Raw genomic sequence first — 25,677 nt, forward strand, 5'->3', positions numbered from 1 at the left:
TTAATTCCTTCAGCATCAGGGGACCAATATTACTTTAATATTTACTTTTAAATTACATATAGAAATACTGGATATATTTTGCCATTACACCCAACCCTGAGCAATATGTTGGCTGGCTAGCAGGTTATTGGCATCATTGAAGTCGCTTTTTAAGTGGTTGGCACATTTTCATAATATTTCTATTGCTTAACCGCAAATAGAGGCCCACACTTAAACAAAACACACATTAAGAACAGGACCGCAATCAAGCAAGGTTTAAGATGCACCAACACATTCTTGTCAGGCACTCAGCTTCTTCCAAAAAAAATTAAAATGCAGGAGATGAAAGCATCTAAAAGTTAAGCAACTTACAGCAGACAGGTACAGACAACAGCTAAGACTTCCAACTTCATCAGATTCCATCTTTCAGGTAAGTGAAGAACAATCCATAGGATCACCATTTGAGGTGTAAAGGTGATTTGTAGCCATCTTTTGACAGCTTAAAGCTGTCATCAATGCATTAGAAGACAGAAAGCAAATACACTGTGCTGAGGTATACAGAGATCCTTCAGTGTTTAGCAATTCTATCCATTCTCTGTTCCCAGTTTAAAAACTTCTCAAGCAGGAAATTTTGATACCACTACCTGTGCTCTCACATTTTAATATGCAAGACAGACAAATGTTTATGTAGGGTACTGTAGGTTTAGGGAAAATAAAGTCAGGATCATTTAGCAACACCTTTCTGAGTACACAATGACTGATGTGCTTAATAGGTAGAGCTGTCAGTGGTTGCAGCTAGCCTTGCTTGCCAGAACAGTATGTGCTTCAATTGATTCAGTTTTCCCTACAAGCCAAGCTTCCAACCGAGTGCAAATATTTATAGATTGAACATTTTAAACCATGGTAACAGCAGAACCAATTAGGACAAGCCTAATGATTTTTCTTTGCAGACCAGAAATACCCCAAACTGCAACAAGATTTTTCCAATATGAAAAACCTGATCAGTTATATTAGGTTAACTAGTGGCTTACACAGTACAATCTAAAACACTGGCTGCTCAAGCTATATGCTGACACAAGCAGCTTAGGCAGTAGGCAGGGGACCCACAAAGTTGGCAATACCCTTGAATTCCCCACCTTTTTACAAGCAAGTCACACAAGCCATCTGAAAGACGCCGTTTCGTTCTGATAGAGTGCTCCTTTAAGGTACTTCCAGTAGAAAAGGTAGATCTTTAAAGCAATGCTTCAAATGACATATTACACATTTAAACAAAAGCCAACTTAACATTTCTGTGCAAATTTAGTTCTTCCACCCATAAGTTAGGAAACAGGTTCAACAAAAGATTTAAGTTAAACTGTGTTAGTTTAGAATTAACAGGCAAGCATTTTAACACTACAGTCATCTAAATAGCATGTTGTGGCCAGGGTACTACATTGAGAACTTTTAAAATACTAAGAGGCAGACAGATTTTATATATAACACCTGCCAAAGTAAATTCTGTAACAGAGTGATTCAGCATTACACATATAACGCTGATCCTTCGGCAAACAGACACATTAAACAAATGAATCTGAGAACTGCAAGGAATGTTATAGCTGGTAGGAGTCTGCTACAAAATCCTTAAGGATGCATTGCTGTGTTGCTGTAGATCTGAATTCAGGACACTGGTGAACAGCTTTAGCAAGAGACCTTATACCAGCCACTTTAAAGCAAGCAGACATTTCAAGGTTTTTTGGTTGGCAGAAGCTTAATCTTGCTTCACTTCCCCCTTTAATTGCCTTTTCATGCGTGAATATGGGCTGATTGTGTCATCCATCACGAAGTCATACAGTACTTTTATCCAAGAGTTATATTGTGGCAGGTTGTCATAGTATTCAGCTGCTATTTTCTTCACCTAAAGAGGAGATAGGAGGTTTATTTACTATTTATATTAGCACCAATCATGACAACTTTACAATCCTCAACCTGTAACTTAATGTAGAGCAGTAAAGTTTCATTTTAGATGTTAGATTCTATAGGAAAGGCTACGAGCACTACAACATTTAAGTTTTCTGAAGGAAAAAGCAACTCCAATTGTTAAGTAGACTTCACGTGAAACTCTTCTGTTGAAGCTACCCAGAACAAACTGTGCTAGCACTCAGAACTCCATTCTCTGTGCTACCCACTGCTCACAAAAGCAAGCAGTATGGTTGCTAGTGGAAGTGGGTGGCTCCATTCAGTGATGACTCATCAGCATACAAGTATCACTAAAAAGGATGTTAAGTTCTAGGATGAGATGTTTAACATGGCTATTTTTACATGTAGTTTCAAACCTCAGCGCTCGGAAGAAAAAAAAAAGTATCTTATTTCTGAGGAACATCTTGTTTCTAAAGACAGATGTTAAAAGAATGAACACAAGCTGCTTCCAGAGACTTTATTCTCAGGATGTACCTGCTAGCTAGACCACTGTTTTAAACTAAGACCTAGAGTTTCAGTTAGATATCCTTACTGATACACTTAAGGCCAACCACCTAAAGCCTTAAAAACCTGAACAGCCCAAACCTGATTTTTCACTAAATTCCATAGCTTTAGACAGAAGAAAAACAGTAATCTATAGAAGCAACAAACCCAAGATATTAGCATTCCTGGTCTGGAGCTAAAGATAGTTTTGATCCATCACCACATCTGTCAATCAGTGCATCTAGCCAGTATACTTTTATTCAACAGTAATTATTCTCAGCTCACCAGTACCCCAGCTAAAATCAAGTATTCGGTACTTCAGGATCTTTGGCACATAGCATAGCAGAGTCCAGTTCAATCAAATTAACTGCACTGTTCTGAAAGAAGGCTTTGTTTTCTTATCAGAGCTGTGGGTTAAGAGTCCTGTAGCAAAGCTGGGTATTTGCCTCTGCAGTTAAATACTTGGGGGGGAGGGAAATTCCCTGTCTACAACTTAAGTACTGGTGCAAATGAAATGCTGGTTCACCAGCACTCATCTAGGTATCAAAAGGTGAGTTCAAGCAACTTCAGCTTTATCTGAAAGATTAAATCTATGAATAAGAGAAATCATCTTATTTTTAAAAGGTAAAACCCCCGAAGTCTCAACAAACCAATTACAGAATTTACCTGCCCTGCTAAAGTAGTGCTGGAGTAGACTTCATGTACAATTCCACGACTCACAACAGAAGTAACAATCAAGTTTAGACTCCAAAGGCACAAGTTTACAAGGTCTTAACTGTTACCAAGTGCAGTAACAAAGTACCAGACCAACACCACAGCTGCTGTCAAACTGCAAATGTAGTCTCTGATGGGAAACACTTTGCCCTGGAGATGAGTTTTAGGTGTAACCCCTGGGAAGCCTGTGTTCCCATGCTCCAATTCAGAAACGCATACAATGAGAATTAAGCTCCTGCTTAAAAGAAACCAACAAAGATTGAAGTGGGGAGAAACTAGTTTGGAAATTCACATCTGCTACTCATGCAGATGTGACAGGTCTAACTCTTAGCTTTGAAGCCTTAATTCTGTCAGCGTACAGCTGATACTTGGGGTTCAAAGGTTCTCTCTAGAGAAAACTGAGCTACTCCAAACTAGAAAGCTATTAAACATTTGTCAACAGTGCAATAAACATGAGCAGGTACCTCAAACTCTCTTCCCCACCAGGGAACATCAGTGATAGAAGAGACTGACAGATAAGCATGCATTACAATACTGTCCTTAAAATTTCAAGGACAAAGCCAACAAATCTCTGAAGCTATCTGCAACTTCTTCTTACCTACTTTTTTTTTTTTGGCATACTTACAAACTGAAGAAATCAGAAGGCTGGTTGTAATTACAGAAAACTAAAGTTAGTGCAAAGCGTAAGACATGCGTTTCCTTCCCTCTCCATTCATGGAAGGGGCTTGACACTGGAAGCTGGTTCAGGATACCACTAAAATGGTAAGTGGTTACCCCCTTCATCACTCAACTTAGAAACTGTTGAGTTGGATGGGTTTTGATGTTTTTTGGTTTGGGGTTTTTTGTCTGTTTTTTTTTTTTTTTAAATTCCAAACTTTCATTCTTCTATCAGTGTTGAACCTGCTTTTAAAGTTCAAGTAGGACTTATTTTAAGAAAAAGTGATAACCTTGGAAGTAAACTTACCAGTGGAAGGCTCTTGCCAGGAATATTGGGGAAGTCATGATGTTCATTGTGGTAGCCAACATTAAAAGTGAGCAAATTAAGTGGCCCGTAGTAGGAATAAGTCTCATGTCCTTTTAAAAACATATAATGTTCAGCTATGAAGTGTCCTGAAATTGGGTGCAACCCAAGTCCAAGTACTGAACCAGCAAGCATGTAAAAAGTGGATTTGATTCCCCATAAGTAATATATCACAATATCAAAGGAAAGCTGAGCCAATAAATTGATTATTTCAAGTCGTGTAATGGGTTTCGGATTGATGCAGAGAGGTCTAATGGCATAGAAAAAAGGCTGAAGAACAATCCATATGAACTTCCTAAAACGGGTGCAGAAAAACCAGCCTTCAAAGTTAGTAGGAATGTCCACATCAATTCCGTCGCCTCCCAAGTAACGATGATGATCCATGTGGTATCTCTTGAAGGATATGGAGTACGGGAGACCAAGAGGGAGGTTGGCAAATATTCCAAACCATCGATTCCACATCGCTTTGCTGTTGCCAAAGGCACTGTTGTGAGAGATCTCATGAATAGCCAGAGTCATGGAGTGGCTAATACAGCTTCCAAAAACATATGCCCAGAAGATCACCCATTTCCAGTCCAAGTCTTTAACTAGATAAAAGGCAGTCAACTGCGCAAGAACCATCAGTATAACCACCCAGATTAAGTTGTAGTCTGGCTTCATTAACGCTTTTATCTCTGGATGTTTAGCTAAATGGGAAAGAATTAAACGAAAAAGGAATCACTTAGAGGCTCTCCCTACAGCCGGCTATCCCAATTGGATTACAAAAGCAGGGACTGTGATTTCTTCCCTTCCTCCCAATGAGGGTTTGTCTGCCGAGGTAATGAAAACGCCCCGCTTTTCCACTTGTGACATTCATTGCTACAGTGAAGCCTTTCAAAAATTAAATTATTTTAGTATTTTTCTGTTGCTCAGCAACTAGCCACGTCCATGGAAAGCACCGGGGCCCCCTCCAGCCTCCTCGGGAAGGACGCGGCTCCGCACGGGCAGCCCAGCGTGACTCGCACGGGCGGCAGCAGGCGCGCTCCCATCTTGGCCGTCTCGCTAGACGACGCGGCTGCTTAACCCCGTACCGGGCGCCGCGCTGACCGCTACGCGACACGTGATCTGTTTATCGCGACACACGAGCTGTTTATCACGACAGGCAGGCGCCGGCTCGGCTACCCCGCAGCCCGGGCCGCCGCGCTGACCGGAGCCGGGCGCTCGCTTCGCTGCTCGAAATGGAAGCCCGGGCCGCCCGTCCCGCGCCTCGGGGCTGGGGCTCCGTCCCCGCAGGCGGCGAGGCCGGGCGAGCCGCCCCCCCGCCCCGCTCCTTCCCGTCCCGTCCCCTCCCCCGCCAGCGCCGCCAAGGCGGCGGCTCCCGCCCCCTCGTCCGCGCCCGGCGCCGCTCCCCTCACGCGGGCCCAGGCCGCCCCCCGCGGGCCCCGAACAGCTGGTGGCGGGGCCTCCCCCCGGCGCGGGCGGCTGGCAGCCATTTTGTGGGGTGTCCCCCCCCGCCACGCAGCCGGTGGCAAGGAGCGGCGGCACCAGCGCCGGCCCCCCTCCTCACCCAGAATCTCCTTGCGGCGATCGGCATGAGGCTGGTCCGTGTAGACCCACTCGAAGTCCTCCCTAGCGACGGTGTTGCCCATCCCGGCAGCGCGACACCGACACAGCCCGGACCGCCCGCCCGCTCAGCGCCGCGTCGCCCCCCGGCACCGCGCTTTATAGCGCTGCGGAGGCGGCTCGGCGGGCGTCCCGCCCACCGCCCGTCTTCTCCCCCCCATTGGCTGCTGCCGGCTGTCAGGGCTGACAGGCCCCGCCCCGCCTGTGCGTCTCGCCCCCCGCTCGCCTGGCCTGGCCTGGCCGGGCGGGGCGCGGCGTCCGGCGGTGCCGCTGCCTGAGGGGCCGGTGGCGGCTGCCCCCGCGCTCTGGCGCCGCCGCCGGGCAGAGCCGCGGTGGTGGCGGCGGCCGGCGAGGCGGGGGCTGCCCCTCGGGCCCCGCTTCCGCCTCAGGGAAGTCGTGTTGTGTGTGTATGTATCCCCTCTCAGGGGAGAGATGCCGCGGCGGGCTCGGCGAGGGGCCGTGAGGCGCTGCCGCCTCAGGGGAGCCGCGCGGGGAGGCAGCGAGCCTCTCAGCCCGGCACTGTCGCTGCCTGCGCTGTGGGTGCCTTTAACAACGCCCCTGCATAACTATTACTTAAGGAGAAAGAGAAGATTCTCGGCTTGTAAGGCTGGCCGTGCCGGCGGGAGCCCTCCCGCGCCGAGCGTTCCCCGCCAGGCACCGCGCTGCGGGCAGGGCCGCCGCCAGGCCAGGCAGCCGGGCGGGAGAAGCCTCCGCGGCCCGCGGCCCGCCCCGCCTGCCTCCGGCCTGCAGTGGTGTTCGCACAGGTTTAGCTGCCCGTGACATCTCTGCCCCTCTCCAGTTGTGGGGACAACCTGCTCAGAAGCCACCGCAGACGGTGTCGTGCAGCTCGCTTGCTTGAGATCGGGAACAGGAACCGCATCTTACAGCAGCTCCTTAAAAAGCACTTTGTTCCAAAGGTAAGAGGTGTGTGCCTGTAGGGACTAGCTATCGTTTGTCCAAAATCTAGATTTCTATAAGCTGGCTAAAGATACTCAACTACAACTCAAAACACCTGTGCCAAGGTCTCAGTTTTCTTCACTTTCTGTGGTAAGATAGTTTACAAACTTCTCTGACAAACTCCTCCGTGAGAACTAATCTCCATTTAATCTGTCCTTGCATGTTTCTCATATAATATTGACTGTGGGCAGTTCAGTTACAAAGATTACTTTATGTAGAAGTTGAATGGCTGCTTGCTTGGAATTGTAGTTGTCCATAAATCCACTCAAATTAAAACAATCTAAATCAGTGATAAAAACAACAAGAGGAAGTTATCACAAAGTTAATTATACCTTATCTATTAATGTAATAAGAGTAACTTGAGGTTTGTGATGCATCGCTTAAAATTTATTAGTAATAACGAATAAAAAAGGCTAATACATACTGGCAGCTAACAGCCCCATGTGCGAAGGTGCAAATGTAAGGGAAATCGAGTTCCTACTAGAACATGTTTACAATCTAAAGTAATAGAGCATAGGCTCTAAAAAGCATAACAGCTGTGCGAGTATTTGTGTTTACATGCATTTTTAGTCTGTGTGTATTAGGATGTGAATTAGAAGTGAAAAAGGGAGCAAGTAGAGGAGAGATGAAAGTTTATTCACAGCTTTTGCTTCCTTAGTCACATGACATGAATTTTGTAGACTTTGTGAGGACTGGTGCAGCGTAGGAAGTAAAACACGTTTAGATTTCAGCAAGGCATTTTGTCCTTGCAGGGGATGTTCAGTTTTACTTTTTACTCAGTGACTGCTTCACAATAAACCAGGAAGTGCATTTGAGTTACCAGTGCAGAAGCTGACTGCAAAATTGCCAGGGTCACAAGCATTTCACTCAACTGCACTCTGAACGCTTTATGTAATGTTTCTGAAAATGTTCCCTTCTTGTCGTAGTTCAAATATTAGCACTGCTATCCATCATTTTGCTAAAAACCTTCTCATCCAGAAGGATCTTGCCAAAAGAACGAATGGGCCTGCTGATAAGAAAGGTCGCAACTGCCAACAGGAGCACAGGGGGAGAGACAGAGTACCAGGAGTTCGGTACACAGAGGCAGGTCTACAGTACTGCAAAATGCATATAGGTTTGTAAATGGTCACAAGTTTCAGTTTGGTAATTAAATAGAAGATCCCAGATTTATAAACTAAACATTCCATAGCAGCCAAACAAGGCTTACACAACTAAGAAAAATATTAAATAGAAAGCTTTGGAAAATTTAATTGCCTGAGTGTCCTGGAATACAAAGCGGTTTTCCTATTTAATCACCGAGTCTTTCTAGTTTAAGCAGTCCATACAACAAATCCAGATTTATCAGGTCTTCAGCAAGCTAACAGTTTTTCTATCTGACCTTTTCCCTTCTGAAGGGAAAAGAGATCCACGACCTAGCACATCTTCAGCTGACACAAAGCTAGAAAAAAATCCTAGAGTGGCTGGCTCTTCAGCAACTTAACCTAAACCACTTGTTCGTGACAAATGTAAACCAAAGCTGGCAGCACATGCTCATCCAACCAGGAAGATGAGATCCAGTAAGGACAACTGCAGGAGTGGAGAGCACACGGGCAAGTGAGCTGGTCCAGGTACAGTGTCAAAGTAGCACAGGAATGCAGCTGGAGAGTATCAGAATAGTTCACAACTAGTAGACACGTTGCTGTGAAGTAGTCCAAACCGAATTTTCTTAGGAATGAAATAACCATCTCTCACTATAATCTGCCAGTTACCTTCTTAAAATCATCAGGAATGCGAAGAAATCAGGTAGTCTTCACCTGTCTGAAGGCACATTTAACTGCATCCTGTGTCATCCTAATTTCAAGAGGCTCTTGATACTGAAAATTCCTTAGGCAATCTCAGTGCATCCCACAATTAACTGTTAGAAGATCTCAGTAAGAACAACCAAGTTTCTCTTCAGTATGGTCTTACCTTTTATGTTCAGAAGTTATGTGAAGGCATCCTCATAACATTAATGAACTTCTGCTTAAATTAATGTGCTGTCCTGAGCAAGTATCAGCAATTGAAGAAGTTACTGTTTGTTTCCGTCTGCTCTTTAATCTGAGAAATTTAGTGTTAAGCATGTATCTTTCTTCATTCAGGGCTTCCACCTGTTACATCCATTAGCCCTTGTTTAGAAGGTGCTTACATACTGCATTTACATACAGCTTGTTCAATTTGGGGCGCAAGACCCAGCTGCAAACAGCTTTTCCATCAAAAAGTACTGTTGTGGTATCTGCCAATACCATTTTCAGTATGTTCACTAGATATGCAAATTTGTAAAAAATCCCCAACCCTACTATGAAACAAAAAGCAGTGTACAAAGCAAGCTGCCGGTTTTAGGGGAAAAAAAGGAAAGCTTGAAAAGAAGGAAAGCTAGCCTCAGTAGCTTTAAGCTATTTTAAGAAAGTAACTGTAAAACACACTATCAGCTTCTCTGTCAACCTTGAGCTGTTCAATTTCAGCCCTTGCTACATGTACTAAAACTGAACACTGGCTGCAAATAAAATGATTCTTCATGTAAGTTCATCAAGTTACATCTTTGTCTCACTAGTTTGGCATTCTTCCTTGAACAGATCGTGCAGACACTAATCGCTACTAACCCTCTAATTTTGAGGCCGATAGACCATAAACATGCACAGAAACGTATCGTCAAAAGTGATTTAGTTTTACTTCAGGCTACTTATCAGCTTCTTAATATATTGCAAAACGCATACTTTTTTAACAACGAACAACATGGTGTCAGAAATTAATGTTCCAGCTATTTTCCCATTTGGTTTTCTACATTCTATCTATACTACTGGTGTGTATTCCAGTCTGAGAGCCATCTGATACTGATGTCTCCCTCACTCCCCCGGAAGTGAAAAATGAAACAGCGGCGTACCTTTGTTGCGGCATTTCTCAGAGTTTGCTTGTAACCGTCCCCACTTACCCCCTTCAGTTTCATGGCCCTCATTCAGTTTTACCATACTTAGTAGCACACAGAAGATCAGGATGCACCTGCAAACTTGCAGCGCATGACTTCCTTGAGTTGAAGGTTCCAAGTTGGCACCGTTCACCGAGAATGTTTCATGTGACAATAGGCTGCTGTTGTTCTTTCCAGCTCAGTTTACGCACAGCTAGAGATTCACTAACATATAAATAAACCGTACTCTTGAATAACCTGAAACGATTTACGTATTTGTGAAGGGGGAGAACTGTTTGCATCTTCTAGAAGTGAATAAAGAAACTAAAGTGAAACACATGAAGAGATGTATGAATAAACCTTTTCAGCAAACCCAAGTCGCAGGTTTGTACTTGTTTAGAAGTATTTAGCCACAAATACCCGGTAATTAGACCTTTACATGAATCTGTCACCATGAATGACCATTAAATTAATTTATATCAAATGATACACAGTAGTTATAGCTATCATGCTGACCCTTAGATTCAAAATTATTTTTTAAAAGATAAAGTGTATGCCAGTATTTTTTAAACTGAACAGCAGGTATCTGTCTTAAAGACCTCTTTTAACAATAAAAAAAAATCTGAGCCATGGAACACCAGTAATAGCAAATGCTCCTTTTAACAGTTTAACCTTTCCCTCAGATAACCTTTTATCATTTCCTTGATGCTTTTCTTAAGAAACATACCTTTTTTTTTTTTTTAAAAGACTCAAACTACCCAACAAGTTTATTTGAAAATCAAATGTCTGCCAAAAATTAGGCATTTGCAATGTTACTTCTCATACGAGCTAGTATGTTTTAGAAGTAAAAGCTGTAGCTAAAGGTCCAGGAAAAATGTCAGTTTTCCCACGATTATGTAATATTTGACCAGACAATTTCTGATTTTTTTGGTGACTTAAATACAACCACTATGTTGTGCTGACAACCATACAAAACATACGAGAAACCTGCACTTTAACCCATGGTAGTAGTATCAAAGACTTTGAACAGCTACAAATGCAGCATTTGCATTTTCAGTGCCATACCAAGTTAAAGTCAGTACTGCCTAAGCCCAGAGCAGCAGATGATAAAAAAAAGAAACATAAGTCAAAGATAAAGCTACATACTTTAGTACATTAAAACAAAACTAAGGACAATGGTATTTGTATAAGGTTCCAAAAATATACAGATGGGGGGTGGGGAAAATCACTGTACACAACTCTGAGGTTGTTAAAGTGACCAGAGAGACTGAACAGTGCAAGACATGCTTTTCCAGTTACAAGCTCAAAACAGAAGTGCAAAAGAAATTAAAGCTTTGTCTGAAATGATTTACCTTTTAGGATAAGGAAAGCTTAGAGTATCGTCATCAGCGTCAAAGAGAAATTTCCACCCCACCCCCGACACATACACACAAAATAGTTTAAGTTTGTCCATAATACAGTATTTCATTCAAATGATGTCCCCCTGAGCTTGCTTACTGTAGGGACAGTTTGTCTGATACTTATTAGATGTTGGCCTATGAATCAAGTGATGCATAGGTCGCTTCTCAATTCTCCAGCTTTGGCTAACAGTACCTGCAATTTACAGGCAGCGAAAGTGGCAGACAGCCTGGGTTCCAACTCTCCTGCAGCTAGCGATGTGAGACCACCTCACTGTAAGAAAGTGGTTGTGCTGAAAGCAGGTCCTAAGTTATGGCTGAGGAACAAAGAAATTGCTTTGTAGGTCTTTGTGCTCACTCCCAAAGATAAGAACAATTTCAGGCAAGTGCTTTTAGTGGGCTGACTAAGCTGTACATGCATCTATCCATGCAAATGCAGAATATGGCTCCCAAGACCTAGAACCAGGGTGTGTGCATGAAAAGACTGGATAGAAGGCCCTTCCTTCTAAGTTTACAAAAATATATAGCCAATACTGTAGCTTAAGAAGTCAGTTTTACTCATTACAGAGATCTCCAAAAAGTATTAACTACTTTTCAGACATTCCAGACAAGGTCACTTGTAACAAAAAAGGTCAAGTTCTCTAAAACAAGATTTTAAAAGTGGATCTTTCCTTCAAGTGAACAGGACATCTGTTTTTACACTTAACTTCTTAGTTAAGACTGAATTTATTTAAGATTTTATGTGAACATATGCATAAACACAAATAAGTTTAAACACATCTGCACAGAAAAAAAAGATTAACCCTTCAAAACATAACAGAGCAGGTCTGGTTAGTATGTAACTATTGCAAATCATAAGGATTCTGTGCATTAGGCCCACCCATACAGAAAGCAGGGAAAAAGTCTCAATGAAGGAAAATTACTGTTCAAGTCTAAGTGGTGTTTTGAAGAGCCAGCAGCCTAAGTGATACCATGAAGCTAGTCACAGTATCCAAACAAGCAGACCTGCTTGGGCTACTAAAGCAGTGTATCCTCCTGAAGATGTCATGAACTCCCAAGTTATTTTCTGTTTCGAAGGCGTTTAGATTTCCTAGGACAGTCTGTGGATTCAACCGCCTTCCTCCGTTTTCTATGAGACTGTTCATTTGAGCCAGAACCTGAAGAATTTCCTACTGTACTCTCCATCACCTCTCGCAGCTTGCGTTCAATCTCAGCCAATCGGGCATTCTGTTCACCTATGATTTGGGTTTGCTCAAGCAGTTTCTGCTCTTGATCTTGGAATTGTTTCTGTAGCTCTTGCACTTTGGTGCGAACCTCTGACATCTCCCGCTTTAGCGCTGTCACGCCTGTGCCATTTGCTTTTACTTGCTGATGGAGTTTGGTGACTTCCTGTTTTGAAGGGTTCTGCTTGGAGAACAGCTGCATTGATGTCAGTGCTGCAGAAGGTCCTGGAACTTCAGAGAAAATTGTGATTAATCCTCTGCAACTTTAAGGCAAAAGTAGGAATTTTGTCCCAGTTTTCCTATTTTGCTTATCCCTACTCCCCCAAACATGAACCTGAATACTGGTTGCAAGTTACGTGAACATGAAAGCCAATTTACAGTCATGTAATCTCGGAGCACAACTCAATTTAAAATACTTAAGATTTTCAGTCGTCTGGAAAACAGCTCATCATTCCTTTTCTGTATATAAGCCCCGCTCCTTTTGCTGTACCAAAAATTACGTAGGGATATTACGTTGTCATCGACACTTAGTGTCACAGATGTTATGTCAAAACCCCACATCTATAAATTGCTTATTACAGAATTGTTATATTAAATATTTCAACAGAGCAGTAAAATTCTGCTGTCTTAGTTGTAGACAGCTAAAGTTCTAAAACTTTGTGGTTTGGGGCTTGACAAGGTATTTCGGTTTAACTTACTTTTCTGGAAGTCAGGAATTTGTTTTCCTTGCTTCTTTTGAATCATTCTTCCTAATGCTAAAACGATCCTGGGATTTGAGCTTGGGACTTTTGATTTTAATTTAGTTCCTGCAAATCACAAAGACTAACAGCTTCTGTATAATTTCTTTCACTTTTTCTATCATAAAAGATATCCATCACTTTTTTCTATAATTTTACTCTTCTAGCAATGCTGTGCAAGTAGGATGCAACTTTCAGTGCTACACAGACAGAATAGTCTGGAACAGCCTAGTACAGTCATCCTCCTCTTTTTATTCTCCTTTAACATGCCAGCATAAGTACAGTTATGTGACACCAAAGGGTTGTCATTAGCTAGGTTACGCTTCTCCCTCTACACAAAATAGGTGGGTTTATGCCACATAAAGCCTTGGCCTTGAAAAGCCGACTGGCATCAGCTATAGTTTTGGGCAGTACTTCCTCAACTGAGAGACTCAATGGAACTGAGGTATAATTAACAAGATATAATCAAGAGGCTGGATACACACTTATAGCTAACAGGATGGATAGGACATACCAGAAATAACAAGCAGCTCCTACAGTTAGGTCTGTAATTTTTGCTTAAATTTAATTATTTATTTTTTTTAAATTATTAAGTTATCCCTTCAGAGAGTTGATTTCTCAGTTCCCAAGTGTGAAGATTTTCAGCACAGGGAAAACACTACAGGTAACTAACTTAGACTTTGGTTCACAAAATTCTGGAAAGTCTGGCAGAGTATACAAAGGATCCGTTTAATTGTTTATTTACAGACTGTTGTTTTAATTGCCTTTTCACTATTACCTTTAAGTATTTTGCCTATTAGTGCCCCAGGAAAGCAAAATATCACATACAAGTTATGTTCTATGCACTACAACAGCTTAGGCTAATTCATTTGCTGATCATCCTAAAAATAAAAGGCATCGAGCTGTCATCTCGTGTGCCAAATTTCAACCAATTGCAATGATAAAGTCTCATTCATTGGTGGCACAAAAGCGTTTGTTTAATGAATACACACTATGCATAATTCTAACATACATTCAAGTGACTGTTCTTTTGGTAGTACAAAGACTCCTTAAATTTCAAAGCAAATGAATTTCAGTTAGCGTTCTTAAGAAACAAGTATCATCAATATTTATGTAATAAAGCTCACATTTAAGGGAGGGAGCTTTAAAAAGATACAGTGCTGTGAATTTTTACAGAAAAACTAAATAAAACTTAACTATACGTGGGAATTAATACCTGGGGCAGTTCCTATCAGACGTCCCGATACATCTGACCCAGGCATCTTTCTTTTCAGTATTGGAACAATCTTCTCATCAAAATATTCCATAGCCATGGAGGAAATGTCCCTTAGTTCTTGAAGAACTTCATGAGCTCTCTGAGGAGCTCTTGTAGAGTTTACATACCTTAGCACACGATAAATTTCATCTATTACCTAAAACATTTAAGAAGAATTAGGATTTTCTGATAAAGGCACCATTATTTCAGATCATTCTAGAAGTGCTGGCATATGCAGGGGCTTTTACTACATACCTATTGCATAACCACTGCGTGCTTTAGTTCTAAATCAGCTTTTTGAAATGAAGCGCTGTTCGTGATATATCAGAGAAGCTATTCACTTGATCTACCACAACTCTCTTCAAACTCATGAAATAATGCTCACTGTGTGAAATTTTATTTTACTATATCCACACTTGACTTCAAAGTTATATAATCTATATTCAGCAGAGCATTATCATTTCTTTTTGGAAAATCTGAAGCAAGATACTTAGCCACAATGCAGAGCAGTTACTCCCCCAGCCAGTTATGAAACACATGGACTAGCAAGAATTACCATTATGTTGGTCTAAAGAGCTGTAAATATGTACTTGAGTCCACTTGTACACACCCAAAATATTTCAAATTCAGATTAAGTCTGAAACGTATTAATTTATAAAGCATCAATCCACTGCTGACAGAGAACACAAGCACCCTCTTAACAGGTTTGACAAGGAAGCCCTTTGGTTAGGAGAGATACAGCGAGATGCAGGGTGTCTCACTCATCAATTAATTACAGTCTGAGGCAGGTCAAGATAGGAGTCCTGGTCTCTTAGTACTGAAACTACTGACACGGGTATTTCGCACAGGACTAAGAATAGTTTAAGAATCTCCTGAAAAACACAGATCTTAAGGACTTAGAATAATAGGTAAGCCAATACAGTTGCATCTTGTGTTTTAATAAAGGAAGATTAGCTAAAAAGTTGCAAAAGCCAGAAAGAACTAAAGCATCTCACCAGACAACAAGCTTACAAAAGACTTCTCTAATTTTACCCACGGTATATGCTGTTAGCAACATCATCCTCAAAGCATTTTTCTGCTGTCCTCAATATAAAATCTTACAGCAGCACTGCTATCACCAGGAACCCTCACACAGTACACCAAGCCTCAAATCAGGATTCACATATTCTAACACAAATTCACTGTCTGACAGTTCTGTGGCAGCTTCATTCAAACAAAATTTCCTGATGAGAACAGTGCAGGTTGGGGGAAACCACAGACTGTAAACGAACACTAAGCCTTGAATCTGCTTGACCAAAAGAGGATCTTCAGGTGAACTGGTAACTGTGCTGACAGTGTAGTGGTGCTAGCAAGCTCATACACTAAGTAAATAATTAGCTGTTCTATCCGAACACAAACAAGGTCCTTATAACTCAGTGCCCACAGCTCACTTGACCAACTCCTGCACGCCCCAGGTCTAGATTAGTGTACTTTTATTAAAAGAAAGAGAGTTCTGCCTGTCCATCTACTCTTCAAAAAAGTAAGGTGACACTTCTTTTAAGTTTTTCATTTACTATGTGGTATCAAGGACTTAAGTTTATTTGACTTTATGTTATATTACATTTTTTTAAATACATGTTAGGTATATAAAAATATAAAGTCAAATAAGCATAAATATATTAAACTATAATGTTTTAATATAAAATTAATTCAATATTAAGTCAGCAAGTGTACAGAAATGGTTACCTCTTCAAGATAAAAAACCATTTCTTGCCAACAGCCTATCCTACAGTACCGAATGTAGAACTGCCTGCGCCATGCTTTGCACGAATCCAACAGCTAACCTTTCCATTCATCCCAGTGCAATTCAGTTATCTGCCCATGAAAAATTAATACTGACATATCCAAATCTTACACAGAATGATCAATGAGTACAGCATTAGGCTAATATTCACTGATCTTGTTTCAACCATGAGCTGCACCGGTTTTCCTCAGATCATGGTTTTGTCAGTTCCCTTGTGGACTTCTGTTTTCAGATCCTATAAAACAGTGGTATCTCTAAGGCACATCTCGCTTGCATAATTTATATTTTATGTTGGGGTAGTATTCTGAAACAACAGAATTGTTCAGCAGTATTAATATTTAACACACTTTATCTACATTTAAAACTAATTCCACCTACTGTACAAAAATACCGCATCCACTGTCATAATGAGCAGTGTTTCCACATACTAAGTATCTTAATTCAATTAATCTGAAGTACTCAAACCCTCAAGAAAGATGCCTAAATCTTCCTGATGGACTGAGTGCTTAGTGTTATATGTAGTCTAAATTACTGCATCTTCTGATGACTTGGCCTCCAGCTTTTTTCTACAATTAAAATTCAGAATTAAACCCTACACATCATGTGTTTCCTGTAAAAGGTTGTATAGGATGTATATGCCACAAGTCAAACATCAGAATTAAGTGAGAATCTAAGGGAAAATGGAAATCAAGTTTAAAATAATTAATATTTAGATATAATCTGGTTCATTCATTTCATGTTGCCTGTTACAGCCGAGCACTGGCTTGTGTGTGTGTTTTCAAGTATATGGAACAGTCTCAGTGTATATATATATACACACATACAAATTTGTCCCAGCTGTCCCAGGTTAAGTTGCACAATCTTTTTTTAAACACATATACACATTCACAGAATGCAGTCTACGTTTTACCTTTCCAGGTATGAAGCAACAGAGATTGGAATCCACATATTTCATGAAAGTCATATTTAACAGAGAGAGTCTGGTTTCTACAGCAGCAAGGATGTCGGCATGACGAGCTAATGAATGGTTTCTTCTTTCTGACTCCCGTCTAGAAGACATACCATTAAGTGACACTGATTTAACAATGAATCAACAAAATGAAACTGTAAAATTGCTAGAGTTAATTTCACCCTTAAACCCTCTGAGGTTTGAAAATGTAACCACTAACATTAGTTCTGTCTCTACAGAAAAAAAATCCAATACAGATTAAGAATCAGCTAGTAATAGCACGCTACGCTTTCTTAGACAAAAATTGTTCTCTGAATAATTGCTACATCTTACGGGATCCATAAACTCAATATATAATTTAGGACTATTTAAAAACAAGCTTTCAGTACTATAACTAGCAGTAGACACTGCATCATATTTTTATCCCTCCATATTCCTACAGTTAGTACTTCAATGCAGTTGACATAAATTTAATATATTATTAATGCTTGCTACAAATTTAGGTTGAGATATAAACTCTTTTGACAAAGGATCTCTACTTCAAGTGGCATTTACTTTCTTCGTTCTTACTGGAAAATCTGATAGCACACAGAAACAGCTGTGCTTACTGAAAGGAGAAAAGGCATTGCTTTAGTAAGAAACTATCTCCCAGTAAGGCTCACACATCAAACCCCCCCTCCCCCATTCCCATGTAATCCTTGGCACTGAGAAACCTTTTTTTTTTAAGCAGAGTAGTAGATCAATCACCAGTGAAGGCAGTTAGTCTTGAAAAGGAATGGCATTTATTCATTCCTAGGAGTCCTTACTTGATTTGCCAGAAGAGTTGAGCAATACAGAACCCACTCTTCTTTTCTCTGTTTAAAATACCAGAGACAATTTCCAATATTCCAGTTTATAGTATATGACAACTTACATTCATCCACACTATTATTCTGTAATTAGATCTTAGGTTCAAGTTGCTTTTGGAAAAAAATTAAATAAAACCAAATGTGACTCAAATTTTCAAGATATTTAAGCAGAATTAGCCAGCAAGAAATTCCTTTTCAATATTCTGCTGAAAAGATTCCAGTACATTTACATGTAACTACAGTTCTAACTGGTACATACCTTGGAAGCTGAGCTTTAACTTGCTTTTGACACAAGTTGTGGTATCTTTCCACCTTCAGAAATCCCTGATTCAACATTCGCTGGCAAACCAAGTCCATTCGCTTACAAACCTGTATTTAAGCAAAAAGAAAAACTTAAGGCTCAATTAAGGCCACAAGTCACTTTTACTATTATCCACACTTGCTGGGTATTAAAAGATTCTCTTATCAGTTTTTCCTCCATTTCAAGAAGCAGAAACTGCAGTTGACCTTAAGGCATCACCACCTCTAACAACAATCATGACACTCCAAAAAGGAGCAGCTATGTTCCCCACATTCACAAATTAATCTCCTGATACTGCGTAACGAGAGACAGTAGGATGAATGCCACCCATATATAAACAGATGAAATTTCCTCTGATTTTAATGGAAGTTGCAAATGCCTGTGCCTGACTTTTAACTTGGTGTCCAGAGTGATTCTGGTAGATCAAGTTACATGTTTTTTTGTAGTTTAAAAAAGAAGCTTTTAAAAACAAGAAATCATACTAGCTTTCTTCCAGCATTCAAGGCTTATGTTTTTGAAGATAGCCACAATTAAATTTAAAAACTTATGCAATGCAGTACACGTGAAACAAGATTCCTTTTTGGATAAAGAAAAATATTTCCTTCTCTGATTAACAGAATCCTTTATCTGGTATGCTGGATACCAATAGCCTCCATTTTTTTTCCACAGATTCAGGGAGAAAGGACATCAATAGCTGCAGAAGATACAATAAACAACTAAATTTAAGCCTTCACAAAGTAACCAGTTATAAGGCAAAGCCAACTTGTACAAAAGTTTAAAGCAATTGCAATTCAGTTATGATGCAAGAGCTTAGTGAACCAACTGTCCTTTGAAATTATTTTTTTTACTGAAATGCACAACTCCCACTGTGACCCCACTTTCCAGTGGATTAGTTTTGCCTTTGTTTGTTTGGTTGGTTTTTTTTTAAATAAACACTCCTTCCCTCTATACATTACTCATTTCATAATTTTAAAGTCTATGGAAGTTTATACCTTGAGGAAGAAGACTCTCACTTCTCCCAGAAAAGCCTACAATTATTTTCTGTTCATATGGAAGCCACTACTTAAATACATTCTACTTTCTGCGAGCCTTCCTCTGTCCCAGCTAGTTTAAGTTCTGTAAGAACTGATCATTTTCCAACAGATCCGTATAAACAGACCATGAAGCAATTCCTGTCAATCTGTCAATGCTCCTTTGGATTAGATCTTCCTTGCTAAATAGTCAAAGGAGAAGGATCAGACAGGCCAACTACCGAGGTACAGTCTCAGCACACCCTCCGCCACTTTCACAGAATCAGCTAAATCCTCTCCAGAGTATAAAAAATAACGCTGGCCCTTCAACTACTGGAAGAAATCATCATATTTCTTCCAAGATACTAGCTGCATTAGGGATGCCTAGATCCGATACCATTTCTGAGTACGATACTTACTTGTAGCCAGGAGTTCGTACCTGCACCACTACACCACGGCTACGTTAGCTATGCAGTTACTCCGCACAAGAGACAAAACAATCCCAGGCACATCGCTAGCTCCGAGTTCAGAGAAGCCCGGAGTGACTTTAACCACGTGTGCACTGACACCTGGTGGCAGGAAGGACCCGGGGTGTGCTGAAGCCCTCCCACATCCCAGACACTAAACTGCGATGGGTAACACCAGCTGCGCTAGGTTTTTAAACACGGGATTTTTTTAAATCGTACTCATTTTGCTCATACGCTATGCAGCATCAAGTATTATTTGCTCCAGTTTCTGGACGTTACCTATATTTGTGCCAATAAACAGTCTAGAACCCAAACACCAGACAACAGGCACCACCAGAAACCTAAAGTGGTGGTCTGCATCTTATTTTACCAATAATCTCTTAATTCTCAGCTGGTTCCCGATGGCACCGTTTAAACCATATGGCACCTGTATTTATGGGAACAATATACCTTTCTTAGACACTATAGTCAGCACTCATATGCGAAGTAGCATTACTACATTTTTAAGTGTTTGTATTAGTCCAAGACAGTTTGGTACTAGCTATTCAGTGGACCATAAGAAAGCAAAAAGTTTCATTGGCTCATATTTGTCTTTGCAAATTTTTGTGAGTATTTTCTTATTCTAGCCATAAAGCTGAAAGAGCCCAAGTTTTCTCAAATGTCAAGTCCAACCAGACACTGTGTTCAAATTTCAGTATTAGAAAGTTACTCCAAGACCATGTGAAAGCAGAATGAGGTGGTTGCTTCTGAGCGTGCAGACTTACATGCTGTAACAGCTTCCATAAAATAACTGATTTTCCACCTAATTTGTAAACAAACTAAGCTGACACAATCTACTAGACAACTACTACCACCTTCCCTTTCCTCAAGCACATCTTATTTCTTCCACTAACAGATAACCAGTATTTATAACAGAGTTTAAAATAGCCTGAAGTATTTAGAGTCAATATATTTTTCTTAGGGGCTACACAGACACCATATTCCATAATGCCCTTCTAGGGTAAAGTATAAGTGCGTGACAAAATGTTGATGACTTCAGCAAGAAGCTTTAAAATAGAAATGTCTGTAGATACAGATGTACTGAAACCGGGGGAAGATTAAAGCCGTGCTGTCCAAACGCTATCAGTCCTTATTTGTGCTGTGCAGAAAATAAGCGCGAGTTTGCTGCAGGATCTAAGACAATTCTTTACGTGCGTCAGAATCCAAGATAACCTTTTCCTCAGAATGTTCATGGGAGGAGGTTGTGGATTGTTTGGTTTTAATCACATTTGCTGTAGGAATAGCCTGAATAGAAGTGCATTTCCAAGCTCTTATATACAAGTGAAAAGAAACTGGAATATAAGAATCTCATTATTATCCCACTCAGGTAAAAATTCCAGAGCTTCTGTAAGTCATTTAAAAAAATCACAGTAAAAAGAAGCCTTCAAAAGCTGGAAGATAGCTAGCTTCCCTATCAGCATGCATGCTAGGCTGCAGCTTGTCCGGAAGATTACAGCTTTAGACACAAGGATCTTCTGGGTTTTGTTTCTCTTACAATGACCTATCAGAGGAAGCAGATGAAATAAATACTCAAGAGGACTGAAAGCAAAATGCTGCTGCTTTTCCTCTCATTCACTTTTTCTGAACACAAGTTTGAGAACTCAAGATTTGCATCATTTCAGACAAGACTGCATTCTTAGTGCCTGTTGTTTAGTCTCCATTACTTTAGATTGACTTCACTGCTTAACCAGTCGGTGCATTTATGCTTTTCCATGCAGTAACACCAGGAATAGCAGAAAGCATTATGCTCAAGAAAGCAAGTGCTTCTTGGCACAATGAGGGCCCATGGTCTTGGCCTCCCTGATGGCAATCTGCATAAGCAGGAAACATTCTTTACCTCATCCTTTGGTGACAGAAGGTAACTTAGGGATCTTAAGACTTAGATTATGCTCCTCATAATGGTCTATAGAAACAATACAGGTTCCTATCTCTTATTTTAATCTGAAAACTTGCAGATGTCCTATGTCCTCCCACCCAGACAACTCCTTAGTCTGTCTTCTTGTACACACTCTAGATCCAACAGCAGTTCAACTCAAAAGATTACTTTTTTTCCCAAAAAAATCAGTGAGCTAAGGTGATGCAGAAAAAGAAAGCAATCAGGACATCCATTTCCTTCAGCGCTGGGATCCAGAGAATGCATCAGTAAGTTTAGGAATCCACATTTTATAACTACACATGCATGATCAAACTCGGTTGACTGATGTCCAGCATCAGATCTTCCTACCTTCCTCAAGATGCCTTATCCCATGGAATGCCGCATTCTAAAGGGCTAATGAGGCTGCTTTTGGGCACATTTATAATGTTTATGAGACCTAAGCAATTTAATCCTGTCATTCAATTAACATGGTCCTGCAGCGTTACCTTTAGCATAACACTATTTGTTATAAGATACACCCATTCATCTTTGATAAGCAGCTCAAGTCAGTTCTCATAGAGAAGAAAAATTTACTGTTTGTGCAAGACAGATCTTAGAGCAGGAATACACAAATGTCTCCCAAGGCTACTTGTAGCCTTTCAAAATCTGAAAGTGACGAAAATTTATTATGAATTTATGCCTAGGCATTGCTATTTTTAAAAGCTATATTTAATTCTCTGTCAACAGCATCTGGAGTTATTAAAATATCCAGTCTTTTCCTTTCAGGGAATTGCCAAAAGAACACCTTTAGTTCTGTATGGCCATCCAAAAGACCTCGCTGATCAAGCTTATGTGGTTATGAGCTACTCTTTTGACTAGGTCTAACCAGAATGGCTTTGATTCTTTACATTACTGCTGGTTAACAAAGACAGGCATTCTTAGAACGGTCACTGCCTTCTGATATGCTTAAGAAAACAGTAAGGAATTTGATGGAGATAAAGTTTCCTGGCTGTCACTGACTCAAAAATTAAAAATAGGGACAGACCAGTGGAATAGTTTGGTTTGTTTTACATCTAGTATTGTTCCATTTGTGTGTCAAAGTTGGGATTTATCCAGTCTGGTTTTGCGTATTTCTGAAACTTCTGAAAGGGACAGTGGTCTTCTGGAAAAATGAACTTGCAAGTGCCCGATGACAGCATAAAGTTCCATTTTACCTCTTCAGTAGCACTGAGACTTCAGCGGCTGGTTTAGTCCTTACACCACCATCTTTCCTGTTCTCCACTGCTGACAAAGCATTGCTTACAACATTAACTTAGCCCTACAGAAAGAAAAAAACTTCTACGGACTAGTGATAGCTCCCACGGGCACTACCGTTCATAAAATTCAAGAGAAAGTTGCAGCAAAGGCCTGTGTCCAGTGCTGCAACACAGACCATGCAACACAAAGCACACCCAAAGTATGTACTTCCCTTCATTCAAACCGTAAGTACCCCAAAGCAGAGGCTGCAATCCCAAAAGGCAGTACGGTATCTTCTTCACAGATCCACTACCTACTCTCACAGAAGCAGCAGAAGTCTTCAGTGGACTGACAGCACGGTAGAAAGATTTAGGTGTTGGTGTATGTGGTGCAGTATGAGTAAAACCAGATTTTCTGTCTGAAGAGCTTTCAGTTTAAAGTTACAGTCAGGATGCAACACTTCAGGCTGCTGATCCAGGACATACAGAGTTCTAATTTTCTGTAGAACTATGCTTGTAATATCATCCAGTTTAGACTAATAAGAGTTCTTAAAATAGCAACAGTGCAGCCAGTGCAAGTTTACTGAGGGTTACATAAGCGATGCTTAATTCCCTCACTATTATTCCATTTACAACCTCATTAAAAAAAAAGCAAGACGGCAGCTTATCATATTATGTCATAGTTTACATCAGACTTCTTATGCAGGCAGTTAAGGACTGAGATATATTGATCTCTTTGCTGACAGCTGTGCTTTTTCATCTGCGTTATGAAAGTTCAGAGGTAGAGGTAATATCTTTTATTAGATCTACTACTACGACAGGAAGAAGCAGGCGGCCTTTCAGGCAGACAACGGCCTCTTTGCGTCTTTCCCCCCCCCCCCCCCCCCCCCCTTTGATTTCTAGATAGGGCAGGGTCCCGGGAGCAGCAGGCTCACCGGCTCCTGCGCTCGCAGGCTTAAGCTCTATAGGTAAAAATAAATGCAGGCACGAGACACAATAGCCCCGCTCCCCTCCACGGGCAGTCACCAGGGGAAACACGCCTCCAGCAGCCTCGCACGGCGGCCGGAGGGAAGGCACCGAGCGAGGGCCGCGGCCCCCGGGCCCGCCCGTGCGGGGCTCACGGCGGCCCGGCCGGGGGCTGCGGGGAGACCGCCCCGACCCCCCCGCGCGCCCCCTCCCCGGCGGCGGCACCGGCCCGGCCGAGGGCTGCGGGGAGACCGCCCCGACCCGCCCCGGCCCCCCCCCGTCCCCCCGCGCCCCCTCCGCGGCCGCTTCCCGGCCGGCGCGGCGGGCTCCCCGCGGCCGCCCCGCGGCTCCCCGGCCGGCCGGCCCGCCGCCTGCCCGCCCCGGCCCCTACCAGGCGCAGCTGGCTCGTCTCATCGTAGGACAGGAAGCTGAGGATGTTCTCGATCGCCACGATGGGCAGCCCCATGAGCGTGTTGCTCTGGGGCGGCGGCTCCAAAGGCGCCAGAGCCTCGGGAGACTCCGGGACCGGGGGCGGGGAGAGCCGCGCCGAGCCCAGGGCGCCGCCTTCCCCGTCCGACACGAGCCGCTCCTCCGGCGCCGCCATCTCGGAGCCCGTCCTTCCTCCACCGAGGGAGGGCAGCGAGCCTTCCTCTGACGACACTTCCGCCCCCGCTCCCACTGCCCGCCTGGGGGCGGCAGAAACCGCCGAACGCCACAAACGCGGGTGCCCCTGGCAACGGCAACGGCCGCGGCCCCGGGCAACAGCCGCCGAGGCGCCTGCAGGGGCGGGGCCGGGCGGGGCGGGGCGGGACTGGGCGGGGCGGGGCTGCGGCCTTCAGGCCCTTCAGCCGCCTGAGGGGAGGCCCCGGGGCGTGGCGGAGGCGGCTGGCAATGCCCTCCCCCGGTGCTGGGTACCACACCTGGGGCACATTAGAGCTAAATGGCCGGAAAGAAACCGTGGTGGTGTGTTGTCGTGAGGGCCGGGAGGCGGTGTGGGTGGAGGTGGTGCAGGATGAGAAGCGCAGGCAGCGCTGGTAAGGGTGTCAGGGCGCTGGGCAAGGAGCTCCGTGTGCCTGGTGGGCGCCCTCCCAGGGGCACAGCGACAGTGCCGAGGGCAGCTCAGCTCCCCCTGCCACAGCCCGCACCACTGGGCCTTCACACTCCGGCCTGGTGCGGGTCGTAGCGAAGCTACAGGGCTTTTTTCTTCCTGCTCTGTGGAAGAAGAGACGGGAGGGTAAGGCGATCGAGGAGGCTGTGGAAGCTCACAGAGACAGGCTAGCCGGGGTTGGAAGGGACCTGTGAGGATCATCTAGGCCTGCTCCTCACTCCACACAGCCCAACCTAAAATTAAACCATATATATCTCTATATATACATATGTCTCCCAATGATTCTTGAATGCTTACTGGTCTGGGGCTGTGACCCCCTCCTTGGGGAGCCCGCTCCCATGCTGCACCATCTGCTCCGTGTGGAGCTTTTTTCCTAACACTGAACCAGAACTTCCCTGGAGGCAGCTTCATGCCATCCCCTCGTGGCCTGTGGCTGGACACGGGAATGGAGGGATCAGCAGCTCCGTGCCTGGCACACGGCAGTGCTCCCTCCCTGCTGCGGGCACAGCGGCCCCCCAGGAAAACATGGCCGGATCACAGTGAGGCAGCTACAAGACAGAAGGACACCTCTGTTGCTCGTGAGGCACAGCTACGTACCTCTTACAAATTTAATCCAGGCCTTTCTAGTCTACGTATAGAGGGGGTGAGCACCCCCTTTTGTGTTCATGCTGGGCCTATCCCGCCTTGGCTGGGGCACACAGGGTGAGCCCCAGCAGCCGGAGTGAGTGGGGGGCGTGTGGGTCTGCTGCCAGCGGGCAGGGGTCAGAGCAGCTGGCAAAAGCCAGCAGCCTGCAGACCGCTGCTAGGAACCAGACATTAATGAGGAGGCAAAACACCGAGAATAAAACAAACTCTTCTCCTTTATTTGCCTT

The 25,677-nt window shown here is 42.9% G+C and overlaps 3 protein-coding genes across 3 annotated transcripts in view; 1 reads left to right on the forward strand and 2 right to left on the reverse strand.

The window, feature by feature from the left end:
- DEGS1 (delta 4-desaturase, sphingolipid 1) lies at positions 1–5,873 on the reverse strand. The gene is made up of 3 exons (XM_056357612.1): positions 5,700–5,873; positions 4,097–4,839; positions 1–1,873 (listed from the first exon to the last, which is right to left on the reverse strand). Exons 1-3 carry the CDS (start codon positions 5,779–5,781, stop codon positions 1,727–1,729), a joined length of 972 nt encoding a protein of 323 aa, XP_056213587.1. The 5' UTR covers positions 5,782–5,873; the 3' UTR covers positions 1–1,726.
- Positions 5,874–6,010: 137 nt separating this feature from the next.
- Positions 6,011–25,677, forward strand: part of TP53BP2 (tumor protein p53 binding protein 2) — a 78,538-nt gene continuing 58,871 nt past the window's right edge. Inside the window, exons 1-2 of the mRNA XM_056357599.1 lie at positions 6,011–6,672; positions 12,430–12,528. The gene's annotated coding sequence lies outside the window, so the exon portion shown is untranslated. The remainder of the gene's footprint in view (positions 6,673–12,429; positions 12,529–25,677) is intronic.
- On the reverse strand, positions 10,766–24,343 carry FBXO28 (F-box protein 28). Its single transcript, XM_056357611.1, has 5 exons — positions 24,089–24,343; positions 18,084–18,193; positions 16,938–17,076; positions 14,206–14,401; positions 10,766–12,483 (listed from the first exon to the last, which is right to left on the reverse strand). The coding sequence occupies exons 1-5, from the start codon at positions 24,299–24,301 to the stop codon at positions 12,089–12,091; spliced, it is 1,053 nt and encodes a 350-aa protein (XP_056213586.1). The 5' UTR covers positions 24,302–24,343; the 3' UTR covers positions 10,766–12,088.

This window comes from Falco biarmicus, chromosome 12 (assembly GCF_023638135.1).
Source record: "Falco biarmicus isolate bFalBia1 chromosome 12, bFalBia1.pri, whole genome shotgun sequence".
Lineage (NCBI taxonomy): Eukaryota > Metazoa > Chordata > Aves > Falconiformes > Falconidae > Falco > Falco biarmicus.